General features: G+C 41.6%; 1 protein-coding gene across 1 annotated transcript in view; it reads right to left on the minus strand.

The window, feature by feature from the left end:
• kcnh5b (potassium voltage-gated channel, subfamily H (eag-related), member 5b) overlaps window positions 1-23,286 on the minus strand; it is a gene marked incomplete at both ends in the record, with an annotated part of 131,195 nt that extends 107,909 nt beyond the window's left edge. The window contains 4 exons of the mRNA XM_080783670.1: window positions 12,692-12,820; window positions 13,541-13,647; window positions 16,477-16,600; window positions 23,214-23,286. Coding sequence (XP_080639796.1) covers window positions 12,692-12,820; window positions 13,541-13,647; window positions 16,477-16,600; window positions 23,214-23,286 — 433 coding nt within the window. The remainder of the gene's footprint in view (window positions 1-12,691; window positions 12,821-13,540; window positions 13,648-16,476; window positions 16,601-23,213) is intronic.
• Between the last annotated feature and the right edge of the window lie 2,650 nt (window positions 23,287-25,936).

Raw genomic sequence — 25,936 nt, forward strand, 5'->3', positions numbered from 1 at the left:
GGTGCAACTATACTTTTATTGTTACTGTACTGTACTCTGTACTGTGCTACGTCCAGTTCAATTATGAATTTGACTGTGTACATTTTAACAAATTATTTTAAGGCATCTCTGTCAGCAGGTATGACATCAGCTTTTGAGACAAGCAACATAATGACAACAAAACAGCTAAAAAAAAATGTTGTCAAAGAATTCTTTAGAAAATAAGTAATAAAACTTACACACACAAAACCCTAAGCACCCTAAGGCTGTACTAATTTTAGTTGAGTTAAATGTAACAAAACAGATACATTAACCTATATTTAAAGGGTTACTTTCAGCAATTTTAGAGGCTACAGTAGTGTATATATATATAGTTTGCCTCTTTCATACTGTATCTTTAGTAATTGGACCCACAGAGATTTCATGCCAAAGCGTTGGCAATTAATTGTAAGGAAGAGGTGCTATTTTTGTTAGTGTGTTCTGTTGCTAATATTTGATACATGGTATATCAAAGTAACCCTTTGAAACCTATTTGTAGGCTCCATGGGGAGTTGTAATGGAGAACAGAATGGTGTGAAATTATCCCAAACTCATCCCGCCAGCGCATATTGTTTACAATCTGACGTGATAACAGATCTCATTCTGTTCATAGACATTTTTCATGCCCATATGGACATTATAGTAGGATAAACACAGCTGTTACCAATAATACTAATTAAGGTTCTGTTCCATTTTCACGTAGCAAGATCAAGATTCAAGAGAACACAGGGTGCAATACGAATACAATAAAGTGAAAAGGTGTAAAGCGTATAGTGTGCATCAGTGTTGCAGGGTGTGCAAAACCAATATCAATACAAACACTTTAGGATCTACTACACTTTAGGACACTACTCTATAACAAGTGTTATAGAGTATGCCGTCACAAAAGCGTGAAAATACATGTAGGCTATTACCTGATGAAATGTAGCAAATAAAGATGCAGTGCAAAGAGCAGAGCCTTTCCAGTGAGACAACCTGCACAAAAGCAGCACCCTTCTGTCTGACCTGAATGGGACACAACCTTAATTATGTGTTACCATTAGTAACACCTGTGTTGTAAATGGTGCATTTATAGCGTCTTTTATCCAAGGCGCTTTACATAGATTGTGCACCAATTCACCCATTCACACACACATTCATACACCGATGGTGGCGGAAACCATGCAAGGCACCAACCAGCACATCAGGAGCAATTTGGGGTTCAGTGTCTTGCTCAAGTACACTTGAGCAAGACACTTGAACCCGGGTTCAAACAGGCAACCTTGCGGTTACCATCCAGCCACTCTATCCCTGAATCACCGCCGCCATGTTATTATACTCAGGTCACCTGAGGAAGATCAAACTTGGATCAAAACATTGTTTGCCAATTGCCTGTTTGCTTGAAAACAATTATTTGTTCGTGCATACGTTTCTATTCTGACACGTTATATTTTTCCTGCACCAGCAACAGTTATGTACTGTATATAACACAACCTTTTGAATTAACGTTGTTACATGGATATTAGGGATTCAAATTATCGATTAATGAATGAATTGATAGTTGATAACCGAATCGATGGATTCATTGATTAATTGATAAGTAGCGATTTAGGATTGAAAGGAAACTTCTTGTCTGAAACCAAAAATGAATGCAGAAACATGAGAGGGGGGAATGAAAAGCACAGCCGTGGAGACATCCCCAGAAAACAGAATCCTGCCCTTACGGGTCAATTTGGTTAGATTTATCTCTGAGGATTTTACTGTGTAGATGGTAGATTTTGCTGTGTACCACCGGTGGTTCTGAGATTGTCTATGATCTCAACTCAATATTGCATTAATCCACATTTTATGTATGAAAAGGTGCCATCTATATAAAGTTTTATTACCATGTATCTATTTTTTAGCAGTGATTGTCACTATTGAATTAACAGATGAACCACTTCAATCCATTCACAATATAATGCCCCAGGCTACTTTTGCCATGCTGGTCTAAAAATAAACAAAATGCTTAAAAGGTCAAAGTGTAGCACAACAAAGGGAAACTGCACACTGCTGTCACGCACAGCGATCGAACAAAGCCCCTTTGATGGGGACCATTTACACCATTAAAATTGGACTTTGAAATAGCTTTTAACCCAGGGGGCTTTTAGCTGTCTGAAATACCCCCTTCCTTTCCTTTTATTCTTGTCCTCCTGAATGGGGAATGGGGGTAAATCCAGCCACTGACCTCTCTTGTGTACTGGGCTGAGAACACTGTACAGTCAGCCATACAGGCCATGGCGCCTGCACAAAGACACGCCGTAGATACAAATAGAGTGCTTTTAAATCCAGGCGCTGCTTCTCAATTACTCTCCTGCCCTGCAGGAAGACTGCGGTATTAACATTTGTGTAACTTATTGTACATCCCCAGCAGTGGCGCAAGTAAGAGTACAGGAGAGTAGAATATTGAATTTGGCTTTGAGGTCCTTGCAGACTGGACGAGTTTTTTCGGACAAATGGCAGAAATAGATAGAAGTCCGAAGGAACAGCAGTGTGCACTGTGACACCTTTACTTTACATTTTCAGGACCATTTTCATGCACTTCAAGTGAATAAGTGAAATCAATGTTTGTGTGGCAAACTCCACCAGACTGATGTCCAACATAATGGTACACTACAAACATACTATAATTATTTTATATTGTAATAGCCAAAACCAGCAATGGGAAATGATGGAGTCCGATAAGTCAGGCATTGTTAAGACTATGCTTCCTCACACAACCCTTTCAACATATTTGAAATACAAATCACAATATTAGCTTTTAGACAGAGCAGTGCCTCTAAATTAAACCTCTACCCCTAGGAACATCCATGTAATAGCGGTAGTGTAATTTATTGTACAGTATCTGTAATAGGAGAGCTCTATACAGTCCTATTATGCTGTAAGGGCCAGACCCATAGGGCTCTTATCCAAGGTGTTCCTTCTCATTTACTTGCTTTCCCTCCAGGAAGACAAGACAGTTGTAATGGTTGTGCAACTTATTGCACATCTGCAGGGTCAGAGTAGGTATGTGCTACGTGTATTCTATGCTTTAATGGCCAAACCTCTACTCTAGAGAGCCATAGATACAAATGAGCCCTGGGTGCTATTAGCCAAGGCTGCAAATTGACTCTTCTCCCCTTGAGGAAGCCTGTAGTAGAATGGTTGTAAAAAGTATTGTACAGTCTACAGTGTAGGAACTACTGTACAGTAGCAAGTAGTATGCCATACCGATCAAAAAGCAAGCATTATTAGGCTTACGGCAGAGAAAGAAGAAATTATGACATAGTCATATTATTACCAGCTGCTTTTATATCTGCGGCGGTGGTGGTCCGTCGTCACGTTTCACACAATGCACACGGAAGGACCAGTTGACTGGCATAGTATAGTGGGCTGCTGCTTGCTATTATTATTATCACAACATGAAGTTATAGCATGATGTCGACCTAAATGGCGATATATATGAACACGGATAGGATGAAAAACAAACGCTGTCCGTTGTGCATTTGTCCCCCCCTTTTCTTTTTTTTTATCGTACTGTATGTTTCTCCGTCACAACCTCGCGGCCATGGTTAGATGTTCTATTGTAAATGGAAGACCTAACAAGCTCACAAAGTGGCTCGGTAATGAAGTTTCAAAGATGTACAGTATGCACATAGCGCTAACAGCACATGTTAACTGAGCCATGTACAGTATGTAACTAGAATTTCGTGCGCGCTTCGCGCGCACTCATCCCAGAGCTACTTCGCCACGCACTATGGGAAGAAATAAATGGCGGGAGTTGACTCCACATGTAGTAACGGATGGGTTATTGGAAATGTAGCATTGTTTTGTCTTGAATATTTCCACAGCCTAATTACTAAAGGATTGTGACTGTGGGACAGACATGAGATGAGATGAGATGAGATATACTTTATTACATACAGTCTGACATACAATAGGCTACACGTGTGCACAGTGAATAAACAATGACCTATATGCCCAGAGTTCTTAAATTAACATAGTTGGATTTTAACAGAAAGACAATGCCATAAATCAGTCAAAGTAAGTGACAGACTCAACAGTAGCACACAGCATGCAAGGCAGCGATGCATGCATGCAAACATGTTTGTCCAGCTGAGATTTAGTGTCTCCATCTCTCTGTGGAAGAGGTTGCACATGACCTGTACGGCCACACTGAGGCGCTCCAACACAAACACAGACACAAAACAACACCACGCTGTTTGTCCAGTTGACCCAAATCAACACCAATACCTAGCCTGTTTGTCCAAAACACAGTATCTGCTGGCCACGTTTCTACTTCGCCACAACCTAATGTTAGTAACAAATGTAGGGGAGAGCCGCCAAGGTTGTAACGCTTCACGGTTGTAACATGGACGTTATATCTTGATTGGTCAACGCCACCATGACGCCATCGCGTCAGTATGTGTACAGCAACGTACTCTACGTGGCCAGGAGTTTGAAGTTTGAAGTGTTTACCTTCAAAATGCGTATAATTTTACACCTGGAGTATATGTGTGCTACAATTTTTGTCTTTGGTGTTGGTGAATAAAAATCCACATGGATGTGTTCATGCTTATGTTCTTCATTAGTTTGCATCGTGTTTAGACGGAATTCACGTTCATTCTGGTCTGTAAGCAACTGCAAAGAAAACTTGCAAAAGCGGGTCATTTGTAACATGTGTTAGAAATGGTCCGCTTCCATTCAATGCGATATGTAATATTTACATATTTGACATATTGGCCAATATTCTATGTTCTGAAATTGTATTGTATTGTGTAGTGTATTCTAAAAGTAGTTTAGGGTTGTATAACATTGTACAACTCAATCAATCAAACAAACGTTTGTTTAATCAATGTATTGCCCCATTGAAAAAAAAGAAAAGGCCAAACTGGTACACCCGATACCATTTAATATTTCCCTTATGTTTGATACATTTTCTTATCACATCCATGGTATGAAAACAATGCTAAGGAGTTGCTTCAATGAAATATAATTGCTTTAAGCTGAAAACGGGTTATTAGTTATTATGTGTAGTGTAGTGTAGTCAACATGTTAAGGCTCGTACACAGTGGCCGGTATTTGCTGCGATTATGCTTTCGGGGAGCTGGCCGAGAAAAACCCCTGATCTGACGTTAAGTGCCCAAATGGTAGATCAGGATCTACAAAGGCTTTGCAGGTAGACCACATGACATGGCACTAAAAATATATTTAATTTTAATATAAAAAACGATTTTTGCATCTGCCGCTTTAGATGACCTGAGATGACTTGATTGATTGACATCAAAAAGGGCCTGTCAGCTCAAACACACAATGCAATACTTGCTTACAATCATCAGTAGCAAAGTGAAATACCAACAAAAATAAAAGCCTACGATTTGCATTTTTCCCCCTCTATTTCCCATTCCATGTGCGTTTATATGAAAGGCCCCTCAATTACATTTTGTCACTATTTGCAGCAATGGGATGATAGTTTTATTTGGTGGGTATGTTGAGCTGGTGGTTTTGAAAGTAGCTCTCAAGTCCATAAAACAAACTAACATAGGCTACTTCTCTATAAGCAGAATCATGAATAGGCCTATTTAATTTATACAAAAGGAGAAGAGAGAGAGAGAGAGCAATGTGTTTGTGTCTCAAACTTTGTCTAATATTGTTTTAGAGCAGTGGTTCTCAAACATTGTCATGGCAAGAGCAAAGGACCCCCAATATTTTTTCAATCTACAAAAATAATCCCAAAATCGCTGATAAATTAAATTACATTACTTACTAATCGCTTATTTGGCAACACTGGCCAGAAACAAACAGTGTTGCTTTTTGTTTCAGCTCCGTGGCTGGGAGATGGGAACTTTCTGTTGCAGTTAAATCAATATAAAAGTACCACACAACTGAAAAGTTTCGCGACTGTGACCGCAAGTTAGAGACGTGTGTGGCTATAATGACGCCCAGCTGTTATGTAATCGCGCATCTATAAATTCTAAGCGTGTGAGCCGGGACTGTGTGTGTGTGTGTGTGTGTGTGTGTGTGTATATACATTCCGTCGGTAATTCCCTGTAGGCTTCACGTGAATAATGTTGTGTGCGCGCGTGCGGAGAAATAGTTATTTAATGAATCGCATGTTGGTGTGTGTGTGTGTGTGGGGGGGGGGGCCTTACAGGCGTGCATGTGCGTGTGTGTGCGTGCAGGCGTATGTATACATTAGGGCTGTCACGATTCGCCTAGTCCACGATTCAATTCAATTTTCGATTTGCAGCTCACGATTCGATTGGATGTTCGATTCGCTATCACGATTCGCCTAGTCCACGATTCAATTCAATTTTCGATTTGAAGCTCACGATTTGCTTCGATGTTCGATTCAATTTTTGCAATCTATTTTTTTAAAACCTTCTTTTTCAGCATTGAGGGCTATATTCATTATAATTTAGGCCAATATCTTGGTTTGTAAAGAAAAACACTTGTTTCCCAATAAGTCACATTTATTTTCTATAAATAACAAATCAGAATGAGAATAATAAAAGGTTTAACAACTTTGGGTTTTATGCCCTAACATTTTTTAAATGTTTCTTTAAGATGAGATGACTTGTAATATTCTTGTTAAGCTCTAAGTAAGTAAAAGAAATAAAAAAAATAAAAGACAAATAGTATATAGACCCATCTGTTGTTAGTTCAAGTATTAAATACTAATTTAAGTGTTCAATTTCACTTATACACTACCTGGTTATAAATAGCTGCAGTAGGCTACACCATTTGATGCAGTATTTTATACTATTTCTATTTAGTGTACATTTAGTGGATGTGGCTTACATCCGGTCTAAAGCCCACCCACTGTATGCGCTGATTTCCATACACAATCCGTATCCTCCCCTCACCGGATGTTGAATTAACAGTACTAACGGCCATATATTTGACGATCTTTTACACAAAACGATTTTAACGGGCAACGTTTCACATGTATTATTAGTTTTATACATTTTAGGAGTGAAAACATGTGTGACCTGCATGGCATTTTGTAACGTGGTTCTGCTGTTCTGCAACTCTCATTAAATATTGAAAGCCAGCGTTTTCCACCACTGATAGTGGTCGCATGTCTGCAGCTATGCAGACCGCAACTCCGTGCGTTAATTGTTTTGCACGGGGCGAATTAGCTGAGAGCTTTTCTCTATAAGAATATAGTTGGCTGTGTTGTTGTCTTTGTACCATCGTCGTTGGACAGATCGATTTCTTTGTGATGTCTGCTAAGATGCTGGCCCATATTTGACGTGTTGCCTTTGGGATACGGCACTCGTTTTCTTTTCCACACTTATTTCCGTGTATCATCGTCGTCGCTGTCTACAACAGCACTGGCCATGGTGAAACGCAACAGCCGTCTCGTTCTCTCACTTGTCAACTCCTCTCTGTGTGTGTGTGTGTGTGTGTGTGTGTGTGTGTGTGTGTGTGACTGACTGTGTGTGTGTGTGGCACTGCTCCGATACAGCTGGATTTTCGTCTTTTTTTTCTCTCCATGCATTCGCATGGGCGGAATGGGCCGGCCGCTCGCGGAAGTAAATTGGCTGTGTGGCGAAAATAGGCAAAGTGATCGGTGTAAGGGTGATATTTGGGCACAATCCGATGAATGCCAAAGAACAATGTTGATGTAACTAAGGGAATCGTCGAGTCATTTATTTTGTAAATGAAGAGATTTAGATGGAATAAGCGAAATAGCGATCGTATAATCTCTCCTGTTCCTTCTGTCTCTCATCAATGTCCTGCGCGAGAGCAGATTCTGTGCTGCGCGAGATGACATAGTCAAGCTAGTGTGGGGGCGGGGCTGGTAAGAGAGGGCAGTGTTGCCAGGTTTGCGAATTGTAAGCGAGTTGCAGTGTATGCAAGTAGCGTGGTTAAAGTCCTTGTTTCTCGCGTGTTGTGGCAACAGCCAAGGGCGCAGCAAATACGACATTGAGGGGTAGAAACCATCCCGGGCGCGTGGTTCATGTAACATGTGTGTCACTGTGAAAGACTGGCCCCGTTAAGTGAACGTAGTTGGCGTAGTAGACGCCAACATGACGATTTTGGTAGACGCCAACATGACGATTGTGACGTAGGCTGTTGACGTTGAGCAATAACAGCGTGTTTCATAAAAGTAATATTTGCAGAGTAAATGAGACAGTTGAACGGCGAAAAAATAGCCTATGTCAGTTCGGGGAGTGTGGCGAATTTATTTTGCATATAGAGATGTGTGGTAAAAGTGTGGTTCGGTCGGAGATAGAGCACAAAGAATGAGTATGGGTACCACTTCTCACTTGTATAAATAGATAGACGAACAACACACATTTGTGCAGGTTGAGAAATAAAAGTGACGCGTGGTAACTGGTGGTTAATGGCTGTCTTTAAATTATCGTGTACAGTACGTTTGGACTTTGGACTGTTCATGGCGTGCAGACGATGGATTGTTGCTTGCTGTCGTCAATTTCCACATAGTGTCGGAGCGTTGTTTAGTTTAGTGTTGTGACTGTGGTGTTTGCATTTAATTGGCCAGAGGACTAGGTCTTCACTACGGCAGCCAGACGAGGCAGCCAATCAGGACTAGTATTTTAGAATGATCTCCTATCAGGGGGAACACAATTTACAGTGTTCGTGCCAAATATAACAAATGAACTGAATCTTGTACACAACGGAGCACATTTCAAGGTGCACCAGGCGCCATCTTGGATGTAGCTTAAGTAGCTAGATGTAGCCAAAACACCCCTGAGGTGATCGACAACAACGGGAGGTATGATTAATTCTAACGCGACTAGCAACGGTGATACAACACTTAAAAAACTTCACGTTGTAGTGCAAAAATGTGCTGCACATGGGGAAGACAAACAGTATGAGTAAAACACACAATGCAATGAGCCAATTAGTGAGTGGATATACTGAGGTAAGAAATCATGTTTATAAACTAAAAGTCAACTTAACCTAATTTAACCTGACTTGAATCCTATCAATCTGTTGTGCCTAGAAAAACTCAACAGCCTACTGTATGTAAAAGGTGTCTACTCTCTGCCAAATAACACAAGGACGGTTTACATTTCCTCACAAAATGAGGAAATGTTGCTGTTCTGTTATGTTGTTTTTGTTTATTGCTTTGAAAATGTTGTATTATGTTGTACTAAATGTACTGTATCTCGACGACACTGCAAATGAGGGAAACCTCAATGTCTCTCAAGAATAAATAAAGGTTTGAATGAATGAATTTCATACTTTCTCATACTAACTAACACACACTACAACATTCCACAAGATGAAACAAATATCACTACTGCAGCTTTAATGACCTGTTAAAACAGACATTTTTGCAGTGTGGGATCTCTGTCCCACTGGGCTGATGTTGACGTGTTGCGACGCATGGAGCTGCAGGAGCACCCAGCTAGAGATGGTGTGTGAGTGTGTGTGCTCTAGTGGGTGGGCATTAAGCTGTCACCCCCTTCAGCAGAGAGCACACACACACACACACACACACACACACACACACACACACACACACACACACACACACACACACACACACACACACACACACACACACACACACACACACACACACACACACACACACACACACACACTAATGATGACAATGTTGTCTTGAATTGCATGGCTCACGCCTGATGTCACAAGTTTGATTTTGACTCTGTCTCATCCTCTCTCCTCCCTCAAAAGTGGGGTAAGGAATGCATTTACTTTATTACCGGTATTCTTGTTATTCTCCACCACTCCCCCCCCCCCCCAAACCCTCTCCCACTCAAAGCTTTCTTCACCCCCACCTGACTCCCATGCCCTAATCAATTCAAAGCCTTCTTCACCCCCACCCCCATCTACTCATCCACTCAGGGCCATCAGCCTGATCTGTATTTAGTTGTACGGCAGTGTTGCTTACAGAAAATAGCCGATTCACAAGCGTGCTGTGGTGTGCATTGTGCAACAGCCATGCGTAAATCAGGCTCTCCTCCCCTTACTCTGCATTCTGTCTGCCTCACAGCTTTTCATCTTTTCTGTCTCAGTCAAAGAAAAGAAAGTGGGCCGCCCACTCTTCTTTGAAGACCTAAACATGTTTTCACTTTTCAGTCTTCTCATTTCTGAATAAAATAAAATAAAGACTTTTAGAATAATTAAGTCATTTCATGCCCTGTGAGTGTCTGTCATGGTGCAGTGTCTGCGTTCATTTATGCAGTTGTGAACTGAAAGAGTGAACAAATGTAACCAAATGGACCCACACACTCTCAGAGTTAACCAACCATTAAAACCCTATACTCTAGCTCACAATACGTCACAACATTCGTCGGCAATTTTCAGTCAAAGTTCGCCTATTAAGACATGCCCACGCTAGGGTTTAAGTGGTTAAATTAACACAGAAGATTTTATCCACAGCGAAGTGCACACATAACATGTTGGCATGAGTTTTACTTAAGCGTCAGCTGCAAATGCACTATGCAGCCTCTGTTAATCACATACCATTAAGCACACATAATTAATAAATAAGCCAATTACAGAGCTCTGACATGACTCTAGAGCAGGTCCCTGTGCTGAACTTGTGAGGGGAATTGTGTGCGTGCGAGCGTGCGTGCGTGCGTGCGTGAATGAGAACAATAAATCCATGTCTGTGTATGTAAGCTACATCATATGTTGATCATGATCTCACGTGTACATACGCATCTTACATGCGTGTAGGCGTGTGTGATCTGTCAGTAATGGCGCATGTCTGTTTTTCAGAACATATTTGCATAAAACGGATTCAGGAGACAACGACGGGGGGCTGTGGCGGGGGCGGAGAGCTGATAGTGTCGGTGCGGGGGTCCCATGCAACTGGGCAGGATCCTTGTCAAAGGGCAAACATGGCCTCTTATCAGCGCCGCCGACGGGGCCCCGGGGTGTAGCCTACATGCTGACACTGTGCATCAGTCAAACAGGCCACAAAGGAGGGTCAACCACCCACATTCTCTTGTTACTGCTGTTAGCAGTGGGAACGCTCTTCAAAACACAAGACGACAGCTCGAGACATTTCCATTTTGTCGCGATTCAAGTTGAGACGCTTTGATATTCACTTGTTGTTCTTTTTGGTTTCATTCTGATTTCTAGCCATTAGCGGAGGTTGCTCCTGTATTAAAAAAAAGTATTTGCACAGTATACTTTAGGTATATCTCAGTCTACATTTTTAACCGCCATTCACTGTAATTTCGTGTTGAAACGCTGCATATCTAAAATGCGTGTATTATTTCAATACAAGCCATTCAAACGTGTGTATCTGCAATTTGTGTTGATTACCGCAACTCCATCTACACTGGCCTCAGCAAAAAAGTAATATCCCGTCTCCAATTAGTACAGAATTATTCTGCTAGACTGTTAATTACCACTAAGAAACTTGACCATATCACACCCATCTTGGCTGCCCTTCACTGGTTGCCTGTGAGCTTCAGAAGCAATTTTAAAGATGGAGTGCCATGATTGTTTTCCACCCTAAAACATGATCATCAGGTCTTATTGTTATATTAGGAGGAAGAATTTATTCAAAAAAAGTGTACAGTATTTGTTAAAATGTCGTGTTTATGTGGGCAAGTATGCCTGGTTTGCCTGGTGGGTGGTGATGGGTGATGATCCACCTGAACTTACACAGCTGTAGTTGTATGATAAAGGGGGAGGGGTTAGGGGAGCGGCTGATAATGTGATGTCACTATATTACTGTTTTTTCCATTGGCACGTTTGACTGTCAAGGGTTCAGCCTCCAGGAAGAAACCCTAAATACAAAGGGAATACATCATTGTACATAAAAACGACTCCAGGGTGTCTAATGAAGTATACTGTCACCTCATAGACTCATGAAAAACTGGAAAAATACAAAAATTGTGGCACTCCATCTTTAAGATTTTACTGATCACTTTTAAAGCCCTGCATGGACAGGCTCCCAGTTACATTTCGGATATGCTGATCCTTATAAGGCTGTGCGTAGTCTTACTGTATATGCTCAGATTCGGCCCTCCAGGTTGTTCCTAAAACTGGCCTCATTACCAGGGGCGATCAGGCTTTTGCTGTCTGTACGGTCACCTAGGCTTTAGAATGCCCAACCAAAGAAGCTAAGTTTAGCAACATCAGTGCCTTGGTTTAAAACACTTCTGAAGACATACTATATAAGTGTTTTTCTTACATGTATTTGCCTATGAAAGCCCTATTAAAAAAAAAAAAAAAAAATCCGTTTCTGCGCTGTACATGCATTGTTATTATCAATAGTTGATTACAAGTGCTGCATTTTGAACTCGCTTGATGAAGGATTTTACCGATACAATGACAAAATATTAAAATTTATATCATCAAAATCAACAGCAAATTGGAAAATTGTCAAGATTTCTGTAAACTATGTGGTTAATTGTTGAATATGGACAATGACATGGAGTAACACTGGTATTACTTGGTCCTTTAACCACAACAATAGAAACTCCAGACGTTCCAAATCGTTGTGTTGTGTCCAAAGATTGTGTCCGCATAGATTTGGTGTAGTGAAAAAAGTGCAGTTTTAACTCGGGTCCGTTATTCTAAGAATAGAGGGTTTAAGTGGTTAAATGTGGCTTTGCCTTTAGCAAAAAGATGAAAAGAAATTGGGCTCGGTGTGTAATAAAATTATAAAATGCAGATGCACGTCTCTCAGAGCTCCACGAAGAGGACTCACCTTTCGTGGTTTCATCCTCTATTGGCTGTTTGAAGACGGTGATGTCCTTAAACGTACATAGGAACAGAACCACCTTGTCATTCTCGTTTCTGATGGGAGCCACCTGCATGTAGAACCACACTGGACTTCCTGCAAACAACATTAAGCACTGCATTAAGCTTTTGACCATTCAAACCGGACACAGATCAGTGGTTCTCACCTCAGTGTACCGCTGGTTGCCGTCTGACACACGACAAAACCCACCAGGCGCGCAAGAATAGAGCACATACCCTGCTTTTCTTGCTCCACAGCAAGAAAAGGCCTTCATGCAGCCACTCTCACTGGCATCGCACAACGTTCGTCTCACACACACTTCTCATAGAAATACATTGTATATACAGTAGATAAAGCAGACGACTTCCCACTGTGCCGGATTTTGTGAGAACAGTGCCGCACAAACCTGCGTGTGCAATAAAGCATGCATGCAGATGCTTTTTTGATGGGTTCGGTGCGTAAGCAGTGACTTATTCTGACATGGTGCGCAAGGGAAATGTAATTAACATCCTGCTAGACTAGGAGAGTAGCGGTATCCGTACAGAAAGGTTTTACAACAAATCCACTAGGGTCCTTTTATGAATTCTATGAAAATTATAAGTGCATTACATGCTTGGGTTTGATCTGACCTGGATCATTGTCTCTGCATGTGATGTAAAATAGTTCACTGATAATCACAACGTCAGAAAGAACCCAGTGTCAATTTAACTGAAACTGTGTAAAAGTGGAACCAAATGGACCCTTAAGGGTCAAAATAACACGGGACTTCACAGTGTACAGTACATGGACAAACGATATGTCTGGTGCAGTACTCACTGTTCTTTCTGTACAGCAGCACCTCAAAGCAGTTGGACTCATAGTTGTCGAAGGTCTGTCTGACTTTGTCTCTGGTCTTCTTGTCCGTCAACTCCCCGTACATAAAACTGGGAAGGAAACGAGCAGTGAGACTATAAACCTGCATCCAGTACAACTAATCAATACTGACCTGACCTGACCCTTTAACCCTAAACGCATATCTTTGGAATGGCTTTGTCGATCTCTCATCTTACTAGACAGTGTCCAAAGATTTTTATGTTTAGTTCGCTCAAAATTGGAGACGGGGTGTTTCTTTTGTGTGCTTTTGTATGAGGGGGGGGGGGGGGGTCTGCTAGAGACTCAAAACACACTCTACAGCTAATTGCATAGTTTCACCCTCTCTCATTCAGGTTTTATTGTATTGTCAAATACTCGAGGGAAAAAATATATCAAAGAATTATGCTGAGGAAACTCATTAGTATTAATTTTGTCATGATGACTATAATTATTTTCAATTTGTCCTTTGTAGTCCCACTAGGGGGACATAAGCGTTGCAGCCAGTATGATCTGTGTGAGGTTTGGTCCTTCCAAAATACCATCTCTAAGCTGGTATGTCCCATTAATAAGGGGTCCTAGAATCTGAGCTCAACACTGTAACATTCAAAGTGTTTGTTTAACTCGCAGCGTTACACAGACACAGTGTCAATGTACAGTATATCATACAGTGGACGTGTTTGTGAACTTGTGCACCTTCAAAAGCTCGACATCATCCACGGACAAAGTGTGTCGTTATTTATCTGCTTCCCTTTATATGCTTACATATTTTAATTTTTGCTTATCTTGCACTGTATGGAACCATCCCTCAGAGGACAAATATTCTTCTAATCACTGCCAATTATGAAGTCTGTTATTCTGTGGGTGATCAGGTGGGGTGGGAGAGGCCAGTTTCAGGAGAGCCTTTGTTTCAGTTTTTGTCAAATTGTCCTTGTTTATGTATTCATGGATGTATTTGTTGTATTGTTCTGTCTACTGTACTCACTGTATTTTTGTCATAAGGACCCCCTTGAAAATGAGATGATACATCTCAAGGGGATATCCTTTCAATAAAGGTACTATATTATTCTGGGAGATTACTTTAATTCCCAATGGTAGCAGAGACTTGCAGGACAGAAACAGAGTGACGCTGAACTATAAGTGGGACAAACACACAGGCAGAGTGCACACCAGGGGCAGAATAAAGCATAATTTATGCTTAGTTGTTGTAACACAGCATGTCAGCATTGCAGACTAAAAATAGCCTATAATCTTATAGATCGGCTGCTTTTTGACTGCGATAACTCCCCGGCGATACCGCCGTACATCGGTGCATGAAATAGGGATTACACTCGTCACAGAGGCAGCCGAAACACAAAAAAGAATGATAATATATATATACTTCTAGTCATTTTTACTAGTTGATTAGTTGCCTAGTCGACTAGTTGTTTAACTAATTGCTAATTATTTGGGGGTCCACTTAGTTGCAATATACAGTACTCACAGCCCACATGTGGGGAATCACTGTTGTATGCATCAATTGCTAAATAATTCAGCACCACCACAGACGGACAGCAACAGGCGTGCTGTGACCCAGCACCATGCCTTTTTACAGTGACTTTGTTAGAACTGTATTAGTTTCTATTCCTGGTCACTCTGGGAAACAGACAGACCAAGAATAAAAGCTTCCTCCTGCACCATTAGGAGGCCACCGTCACTGCTGGAACCCCTTTATGACAGTGGTTCACCTCTGTCCATCTCAGTGTCACATGTGAGAGGATTGTTTCTCTCAGCTCTCCACCTCAGCCGCTGGCCAGTAAGCAAGGAAGTGGATGGAGAAACAAGTAAATGGCCCTTATTCTCTCTCTCTCTCAGCTCAGTGTCCAGGGGAGGCGTATAGCCAGGGGCTACAGTATAAACAGGCCCTCAACCACCAGCTGCATGTAGCAGGTAAAGAGCAAAGACAACTGGGTCCTCTGGAGTCCATATTTTTAAACATTTTGTCGGACAGGTGGGAAGGACAATGTCTTTAAGCTTGTGGGGCAGAGAAACGATGCCAACCGTGTCCCACTTCTGTCACTGAAACATTAATGCGACACACTCTGAGCTTGTAGATCTGCTATTTTGGGCGTGGGACACCATCGCATGACTAAGTTTAATCGAGGCCTAACTAAGCGACAACAGCAGTGGCAGCGGTAAGTGGCACTGGCATCTCTCACTCAGAAGTGAGCCGAAAGAACCAGATGCTGAGAGCTTTTTTTTAATGCCAGTGTGACTTTGCTGAGCATCACATTTTTTGCAACATCATGTCAGAAGGGAGCTCTCAAGCAATAAACTAAACACAGCATGGTGTAAACAGCACTGCGAGGAACACCCACTGTGGTTTTAGTGGTCATTATTACCGGGGTGGTAAAAAGAGAACCCTTTCACTCATTCTTCATCTACCCACCCTATATAAATAATGGATCACTGAACATGGCAGGGAAAAGGGACCGATTCAGCGAATTTCACAGTGATAAGTGGGAGCTTTGTGAAAGAAGAATGCTGGAGGCATGCTGGAAGCATGATTCAAAAAATGTGTTCGTTGTATATCCTTAGAACATATTTTGTATTCCTTAATAAGAATGCAATTGTGTAATTGTTATAGTGTACATAAGTGTAACATAAAACTATGAAATTCTTTCCAATAATAAATGCCTTTAGCCACATTCTCCACTGACTTAATACAGTTATATACAGTAAAATACAGAATACACTCCATATAGTCCCTGTAATTAAACAATAATTACTCAGATGAGGTTTAATGCATCTTTCATCCAGTTACACTATGCTGCCAACCGTGATCAATTAGTATCATTGAATCACTGTAATTGAATAATCAAAAGAAACAGAATCATCATTAACTTCATCATCAGAACCAGTACCTGCAAGTGCTGCTCTTCTGCATGACCTCTGCCCTGTGGAAGCCTGACAGCTTGCAGAATCCGTCATTACTGTAGACTACAGGCCATTCCACGATCTGGGCGTTACCCAGCAGGAAACTGGTCTCTGTCAGGGACACAGGAGACACACAGCTCATGTCAAAACTAGATGTTTAGAGATGTTTAGTAATGAAAGTGCTTACAGACAGACGGGCAGACAGATCATTTATTGATCACAAATGATGATCCAGGTCACAATAGTGACTTCAGAAGCACTTTATTACCAAGTATGAGGTTCATACAGGGAATTGGTTTCGTTCTTGAAACAGAGAGACGGTAGAAAAAGAATACATTGATATACTGTACAGGACATGTTGATGCTGTATGCTGGTGTAGCTTGACGTTTTAACCGAATCTGTGCCAGAACAAGATAATCTCGTGAACAGCTATTGTATCCAACTGTGCCATTCGCGAGATTACGAGATTTGATTAATAAACACCTCAAAATGAGACAAACTGCGATCTTTGGGACCGTATAAATCCTTGATCGCGCTTGTGGAATGTTAAATCTGAGAGTGTAGCGGTCGACCTAAACGGACCCTTACGGGCCAGTCTTTTTCACTATGTAAAGAGAGTTAGCTCCCAAGTGCTGCCATACTGTAAATGTATTGGGATAATAGCTTATGGTATGGCAGGTTGTGTTTGACGAGTCACATACATTCTGCAGTGGTGTGCAAACCCAGCGGCAGAAGTACTGCAGAATCATACATTCCTAAGTTTAGAGACCCCTTTGACACGAAGGACAAAGCTACTGTAATATGTACTGTATGGGAGACACTGGAATGTGGTGAACATTGTCAAACACATCGTAGTAGCTCAGTGTTTACTGGCCGACCGAAAGGCATTGGCCAGCAAACATGAATGGCTCCAGGGAATAGAGGCTACAGTGGAGCCCAGAAATATAAACATGGGCAAAGTGCCTGGAGCAGGAGACGAGGGATATATCACATCAAACAATCTTTGTATTTGAGATTTATCTACTGAGTGGACAAGTTGTGGACAAGCCAAGTGGACAAGCCAAATAACTAAGAGGAAATCATGACCAAAATCTTAGTCATAAACTGGTGTTGACCACCATATTCCTAAATGACACTAACAAATTATTTGAAACAAACTAAACTATTATTAATTATGACTATTATTGTTGTTAGTGTAATTTAGGCAGATGGTGGTCATTGCAGTATGGACTGAGTCAGAATGCAGTTTGTTTTTTTCATAACATAAAAGGTCAAATAAAAAAGTGGGGAAAATGCATTAGCCCTTTTTTAAATAATAATTGGACTGGGGTAATAATTTGGTGTGATAATCAGACTTTCATAAGTTGTAACAATATAACCTTAAACCTTATGTATTAACCAGTAGAAGATACATTGAGACAAAGTCTCTATAACAATCTACCAGGCACTGCCATTGCTACACAATAAGGTTACAATAATGTTATAATACAATATACATTGCAACGTGTGCACAACGCATGTCCCTGGTTTTGTAATATCCTTCACATAAATCTGAAAGGATTTGTGGCATTCTGATTTATCTGCAAAGTCTGATTGTTAATAGCTTCAGCATCAATTGTGTTTTTTATCACAGGTTACAATTTGGGTTTTAGAGAGAGAGAGAGAGAGAGAGAGAGAGAGAGAGAGGTCCATTTAAACTCTAGATGGGGCAGGCAGCGAAAACGAGAAGAGTTCTCAACAGGCCCGAAAATTAAGGCCCACACCCTACCTGGGCCCTCATCAAACCCTGTACACTCAAGACACTGCCCCACTGCCACCCTTAGATCTCCATATATGGAACTGACCTGTTCTGACATTCCATATGTTGATCTGACCTCATCAAACCCTGTACACTCAAGACACGCTCCATATATGGCCAGTGCACTAAAGGCCGAGCAGTATGAATCGTTCCCAACAAATATCACTTTATACCTTTGTTTCAAACAAACAAACGTCATGCAAGTCTACTCCAAATCAGCAACAGAAAACCAAACAACTCTCTCCTACCATGGCTCCTCTTGGAAAATCTGAACAAACCAGCCATCAGCTCCAGTAGAGCAGCAAACTGACAAGCACCCCGGGTGCTGCTGCCATACTGCTGAAACATCTGTGGTTGTTAGGAAGTGTTGCTATGGGTTCTTTAGCCCCCTGAGTGGAAGCATGGGCGTACTAGTGACAACTACAGAATACCGCTACTGTATTGTAGTAGGCTACAGAATTATTTTCTTATGGTATCCTCGCTGAACTCTTGGTACAGTTGTGCTCCCTGCTGCTCCAGATTAATTGTTCGGATCGGTTATTGAATAATAAGGAATGTTGTGACTTGTGGTAACTACTTCAGAGACGCGTTGAATGAATCATCTGCAGTACTAATGCTGCATGATGCACACAAGGTATAAAATCATTCACATGGAGACATTTTAACATGAGAAAATCCTTTGAATCCTGATTTTTTTGTTTGTGTGTGTGTGTGTGTGTGTGTGTGTGTGTGTGTGTGTGTGTGTGTGTGTGTGTGTGTGTGTGTGTGTGTGTGTGTGTCAAGCTCAACACAGACAAGGCTGAGTTTCTCTCCTTCCCTGGAAAGTCTTGCCCTCTGCATGATCTTTCGATTTCCATCAACAACACTTTGGTGGCTCCTGTTTCAGCCACCTCAACCAAGGACTGTTTCAGCTGCGCCTGTTATAGTCCTGGAAGCGGTACCGTTAGGCTCCAGGACAGATTTTTCCACCAGGCAACCAGGCGTATGTGTCTGCCTGCTACACACACAGAGGCAGGTGTGCATACATGCACAATCATACACCAACTACATACACACATATGGTCATTTAGTAAGGGAGGATACAGAACACAGAGCACCTGGCTTACACTCACACATTATGTATGGTATATTACAAATCCCACACACATGGAAACCCGACCACCAAAAAAGGAACCTTAAGTTACGAGGCGCCCGGTGGCCTAGTGGTCCAGGAGTATGCCACATAGTCCCTGGACTGACAGTGCAACGCGTGTTCGAGTCCCGTTCATGACGACCTTTGCTGCATGTCTCTCCCCTTCTCTCTCCCTCTTTCCTGTCAATCTTCACTTGAAACTATCAATAAAGGCAGAAAAGCCTAATACAAATCTTTTAAAAAGGAACCTTACATTGTGCAGTTGTTAGTATACTAGGAGGAGAGGAAAGGTTTGCTGTGATTGGCCAGTAGCCGAACAGCCACAGAAGTGAACGGCACTTCCACATACTCTGCATATGTCACAGTGTATGACTTGGCCACCTGAACCCATGCACAAGGTTGTGCTCCATGGGGACAAATACATTTGCATTGTGGGCGTGGAATTCTCTCAAATGTAATAATAGATTATATATTTGTATAATTGTATATCTCTTATACATGATATGTATGTGTTTTACTTTACACTGTACAACAGCTGGAGGATCAGACCTTTTCTCAACAAGGAATCTGTGCAACTCCTTATCCACGCCTCAGCTATCTTAGCCATACCATTGTAACTCCCTCCTTGCTGGTCTCCCACCATGCTCACTCAAACCCCTTCAACTAATCCAGAAACCCTTCATTGACTCACACTGTACATGTGATGCCTGCATCCAATTCAAAATGCTTCTGACAGACAAACATGTGCTGCTCCCGTGCTTGTGGTTATGGTTAGGTTAGGGTTTGAGGTAGGTTGTCGGTCTAATGACTGACTAATAATACTGTCAGAACTAAAGCCTGTACCCTAAACTTACATCAGCAAACACCAAATATCTGCCGCCCCCTTCCCTACAACACGCTCTTAGACACTTGTCCCTCCTGACTTAGAAAAAAGACCCTCTCCCCAATAATGCCAGTCTGAAAACTCACCTCTTCAGACTCTACCGATCACTCCTCGTTCCTTGTATCACTTTTGCTTGTAAATTGTAATTGTGGCACACTAGGAAGCTTCCATAAACATCACTATTGTCGAAATAATGTAGGTTATGTTCCGTTTAACGTTATACTCTTACATGGAATAGTGACACACTTATACTGTACATTACAATACAATTATTCAGAACGTAATATATCCTGGGTTAACTGGGTGTGCCATAACATAAGTGGTTAGGGTGCACACTGCACACCACATGGGTGCAAATTGCCCTGATCAGTGAGCCCCTAGTTCAATTCCTGGCTGAGCAGACGTCATCTTCATATAATTGGTCCTTTCCTCACTAATGCTCAATATAAGACGGCATAATTTTGATCTAGTCGCTCTGCATCTCAGAGGTGGGCAGCAGTAGCTAAGGAGGTAGAGTGGCCGCTTGGGAAATGATTCCCGGCTACACCTGGGTTAGTGTTGAAGTGTCCTTGAGCAAGACAATGAACCTCTGACTGCATGCTCCCAATGAGCAGGTTGCTGCATTCCATGGTTTCCTGCTATTGGTAGTGTGTGAATGTATGGTGCTTAAGATAAATTGGATAAAGGCGCTATATATTCTAACTCAGAACCTTCCATAACCGGAAACTTTCCAGAACCTGTGAAGTTATGTGATGTATGTGTATTTATTATTATTTTCTTTTTCCATTAGCACTACCTCCTCCTGAGCAGGAACCAAATCAGATTCGGAGGACTTTATCTGAAACTGAGCCGTAGCGTATGGACACCAATACAGATCCAGATCTAAATTTAGCATTAAGGTGGGGACAGTTCAGAAACTTGCCTACAATGATATAATCGATTGAGTCCAAGAGCAAATACAGCCTCTCTCTTCCAGGAAAGTTAGCACACTGAAACAGAAGGCATTATTCTTGCAGCAATTTAAATAAGCAAATAAACAGAAATCTTGTTTGAAATTACCAAACCTGCCTACCAATGATGTCACTGGTAGGCAGGTTTCTGAACTGTCCACAGCCCACCTCTGAGATGCAGAGCAAGTAGACAGAAATGGTGACGTCTTATAAATAAGCAATAAGGGGAACATTTACAGGTATATGAAGTTAGGGTTGAAAATAGGTTCCTTTAAAAATGCCCAAAAAAGTTATGTACAAAATCCTACAAAAATGTACCTAATACTGAGACTCCTGTCAACAGGATCAGTGATGCAAATAGCCTGCATCCTGCATCCTGAATCCTTAGACTCACTAAATGAGATAGGACGCAATCATGTCACCCTCCGGGGCTCATGGGACGTAATACTGTACTCAGTACTGTACTCTAACGGTGTTGAAGTAGGACTCATGAAATGTCCCTGGGACTCATCTAAAAGACCACCCCTGGGTCCCGGGACCCATTACATTGAAAACCTATTTACATCACTGAGGTCAGGTCATTACAAGGATGTACACCCAGGAAATACAGAAATCATGCTCTGAAACTGGCTGGATTTGGACCATGTCACTGTCACTTAAAAAAAATCCATGTCAGCACATCTAAAGAGATTGTGGCCGGTATACAGTACCAGCTCGTTTAGGTTGAGTGGCCCATCCTGCTTCATTCAATAGCAGCAGAAAACACTGGAATGCAGCATTCTTAACCTATTAAACTCTATATACTAACCCATTGAAAGGGGCATAGGGGCATGTGGTTAATGATGGGTGTGCTTACTGGAGGTGAGCAACATTAACCTCACCGTATCAGCCCTACGCATAGAACTTGAGCCAATTAGTGTGCCTTGTCAGCAGAAACAGGAGAAATAGGACCTTAGTCCTTGATCCTAATGGTGGTCATTTTTTCACGTGCGGTGCGATGGAAGGAAGTGAACTGAGTACAACACCTGCGCAGGATTCTAGAACAAACTCAACCATATCTGGTATATGCTTGACTTTCATCCAATTACTTCAGTGACTTCGTGCAGAGGGAAAAAGACAGAAGCACGATTTCTACTAAACCAATCACTCTTCAATTATCGCCAGGCCGAGTGCTACAGGAATAATTGCAGGTCCCCAGTAGACTTGAAAGTAACTGACAAAGCAATGTTATATGGAATTCTTCTAAATATTAAGATTGTTTTAAGAATGCCAAAATTAATGTCTGGAATTCTACAGGGCAAGACCCCCAGCCTTCTCCATGCTATAATTCTAGTCTTTTAGAATAAAGGTATTGTGTAATGAAACAGGAGCAGATGAGCAGTCTGTCTAATAAAGAGCCATGCATCTTCATCTCATAACTGGTACAGTGATACCCAGCTTGCTGTCGAGCCATGGAGCCACCGCTTCTCTCCAATCACAAAACCACACCAGCTTCTCATATCAATGGATAATATTGTAAAGGTTCTGTAAATGCTGCTTTTTTTCATATTTTGCATCATGCTTTAAGCAGAAGCAAAAGAATAAGAAAGATTCAGCTATGTGAGAGCAAGTTTTAGAACAAAACTGGTTGATTCTAGCTTCATTGGGCTACTTCAAAGTGTGCATTTATAATGGTCATCAATTTAAATTAATTACAAAAAATACAAAATTTAACTTTTGCCCCAAAAAAACCCAATTAATTTTATAAGTAAAGTGGCATCTCTTCATCTCCCCACATTCACATTGAGTGTAGTGACATCGCTGTGGTAAAAGAAAGCTTAGAAGAGTCTAATTATAGCTTAAACACAAAAATAGCATCATCATGTTTAAAAGGCTTGTTAAAGGATTGTATATGGGACACCACGCAACCTAATCTCAAGTAGTCTACAGTCAGCCTTGACGCACTGAGAGACTCACTCACCGCTTGAACGCCTGACGATGTTCTCCAAGAAAGTGTTCTGCGGTGCCACAAGCCCTCTCTTTCCCCCGGGCATCCTGCAGTCGGCGGGGAGCGGAGTCTGTCAGGGCTGCTGGGGACGGCTGCGGGTCTGGCGGTCGGTAGAAGTCTGAACAGTGGGCGGGTATCAGCCGGAGGGACGGAGAAGCTCATTGTAACCCCGCGCGTCTTGGCTGCTCGGCGCGCTCTGACTGTGGCACCGGGAGGAGAGGAGAGGAGAGGAGCGTCTCTCTCCGCACAGCGCGCTGCATTCTGCTGCCTCCGCTCTTTCTGCCTGCTTTCTTTGGCCCCAAGAACGCATGCGTGGCAGTGGCACCGACCAACACTCCGGTGACAGGCGACGGACTGGGCCTGGGGAGGACCACGGACAATCCACACAGTAAAAATCCTCAGTTCATTTATTTAAATGTGAGTGACGAGAGTGTGCACTGCTAGCCTATAACTAAATGTAGCCTACACCCGAAAGGATCCATTTGGTTACTTACATGTGCAGTTTGTGCACACTGCCACACTCTCAGTTACAAATGAAAAGATTTAACACTACTGAATTTACTCTGCACTGTACAGTAACAATACAACTATAAACCATAAACTCACCAATCAAGAATACAATTTCCAGCCAATTAAAGCAAACCTAAAATCTAAGCTACAGAAAGCATCAAAGCATCTCAACTCATTAGCCTAGTGTGTAGATGAAAAACCCACAATAACAAGTAAAGAAGATGACAAGTCATATCTGCAGTGTAGCGTATACCTTGCAGCCAGGTCCCTTGTGAATGCTACTTATTTGTCTGAATGGGTTAATGGGACCCCTGGGAGCATAAGGGGCCCCAACATGTCAAGCCTGCATGCATGAGCCAAGGCTGCTGCTGCAGTGTTGTGTATCAAAAATATTGGTTTTGTGTGTGCGTGTGTGTGTGTGTGTGTGTGTGTGTGTGTGTGCGCGCGCGCGGTGAGTGCGTGCGTCATGCATGCAGATTGCAGACACGTTTTTTTTTTTTTTTTAACACATTAAACACAAACGTCACTAGGTTTAGGCTTGTGTGCGTAGGCCTACCTGTATTCGCTCTGACACAATGGAGGAGACAGTGCTTTATTAGCGTAGTAGTACTAGTAGCTCTACAACACACGACATGAATATATGAACATTATTATAAGAATCAAGCCGTTGCGGGTCCGTCTAGGGTCTAGCCTCATTATAATTGAGTCTGCATGCATTGCTGACTGCCAGTGAAACCAGAACCGGCTTTCGTCTTTCCTTTTGCGTTCATGGAGCTTGGAGCCAGGCAGCAGCACACAACAAAGACAGCTCAATTAGACAAATGGAAACACCTGCCGATCAATTAACCCTGGCTGGCACTACTCCCGCTAGCCACTCCCCTAATACCACCCACAAAGCCCAAATCACTCCATACAATAATTTGACAGCTTTATTTACTGTCTAGATACTAATACATATAGATGTTAATTACAGACCAATTATTTTATTGTATTATTTTAATATGTCATTAGTAGGGCCTATAATTAGTTTTATGTTTGGAAATATTTGGATGCCAATACTTTTGAGTTGTGGTATTGCTTTCTACTGCAAATCACCAACTCCACCCACTCCAGGCAATTTCAAAAATAGTTTAGTAGGCTATAGTCTAAAATAATAGATGGGCAAAAATATGATTAGAGGCGCAGACCAAAATATAAGGGTCCTTTTGAGTTGTAAAATTTAGGGCATAAAGACCAGGTTTGGAAAACGCCATAAACAATGATGTTCAGTCCACGGAAATAATAAATGTAATTTAATTTTAATTTATTTATACTTTTTTTTTTTTAAGTTATTATTTTAGTGTATTTACGAGAAACTCTTGAGTGAAACGTTCATGCAACACATTTGAAGATGGGGAAGGGAATTAAGAATTCAGAATCTCAATAAAATACACAGGTCTTTGATTGATTGATTGAATAGTTTAGTAGACAGAATGTATAAACAGCAACAGAGTACAGTCAAACACATCTTGTTTCCATTTAGGCCCAATCAATTCATAGACATGACATGAACAATAACAACAAGATTCAATATCATCATAGGTAAAAGAAAAAGAAAAAAAATAATATATATATTATTTTGGCCGCTTACTCATTCTTAACATAAACTGAAATATGATATGAAATTAGGATATGTGAAATGTATATTATGGGGAGGGTGGGGCTCTCCCTACAGTTAACTGCCCTGTCCCTAAGCCAGCAGCATAATACTAAATAATTAATCTAAAGAGTACAGGGGAGCCGATGCCAGCCTATTTATAGCAACCAAGCATATATTTCCTGCGCTTTGTTAATACTTTCCACCGAGTTATTGTTTCACATTGCCTGTATACACCATGAGTTGAATATACCACAGTGCTTCTCAAAGTGGGATCCAGGGACCCCCAATGGTCCTGGGAGGGGGAGTTCCAGGACGTCCCCAGCAACCACTTGAGCACTATTTCAAGTGGCATGCAGCCATGCACAAAGGGAAGCTCACCGGCTGAGCTAATCCAATGAGGGAACCTATAGGGTATGATGACTATTTAGAATTAGATCATAGGTGCAGCGAGGGAGCTCTGCACCGAGACAGTATTCTCTACTAAATAATCTTAACAACTATAGATCTGATTTTATGGGGATCCCTACATAGCCTACATGCAGGCACC

The sequence above is a fragment of the Protomyctophum bolini genome, assembly GCF_963924005.1.
Source record: "Protomyctophum bolini genome assembly, chromosome: 15".
Taxonomy (NCBI): domain Eukaryota; kingdom Metazoa; phylum Chordata; class Actinopteri; order Myctophiformes; family Myctophidae; genus Protomyctophum; species Protomyctophum bolini.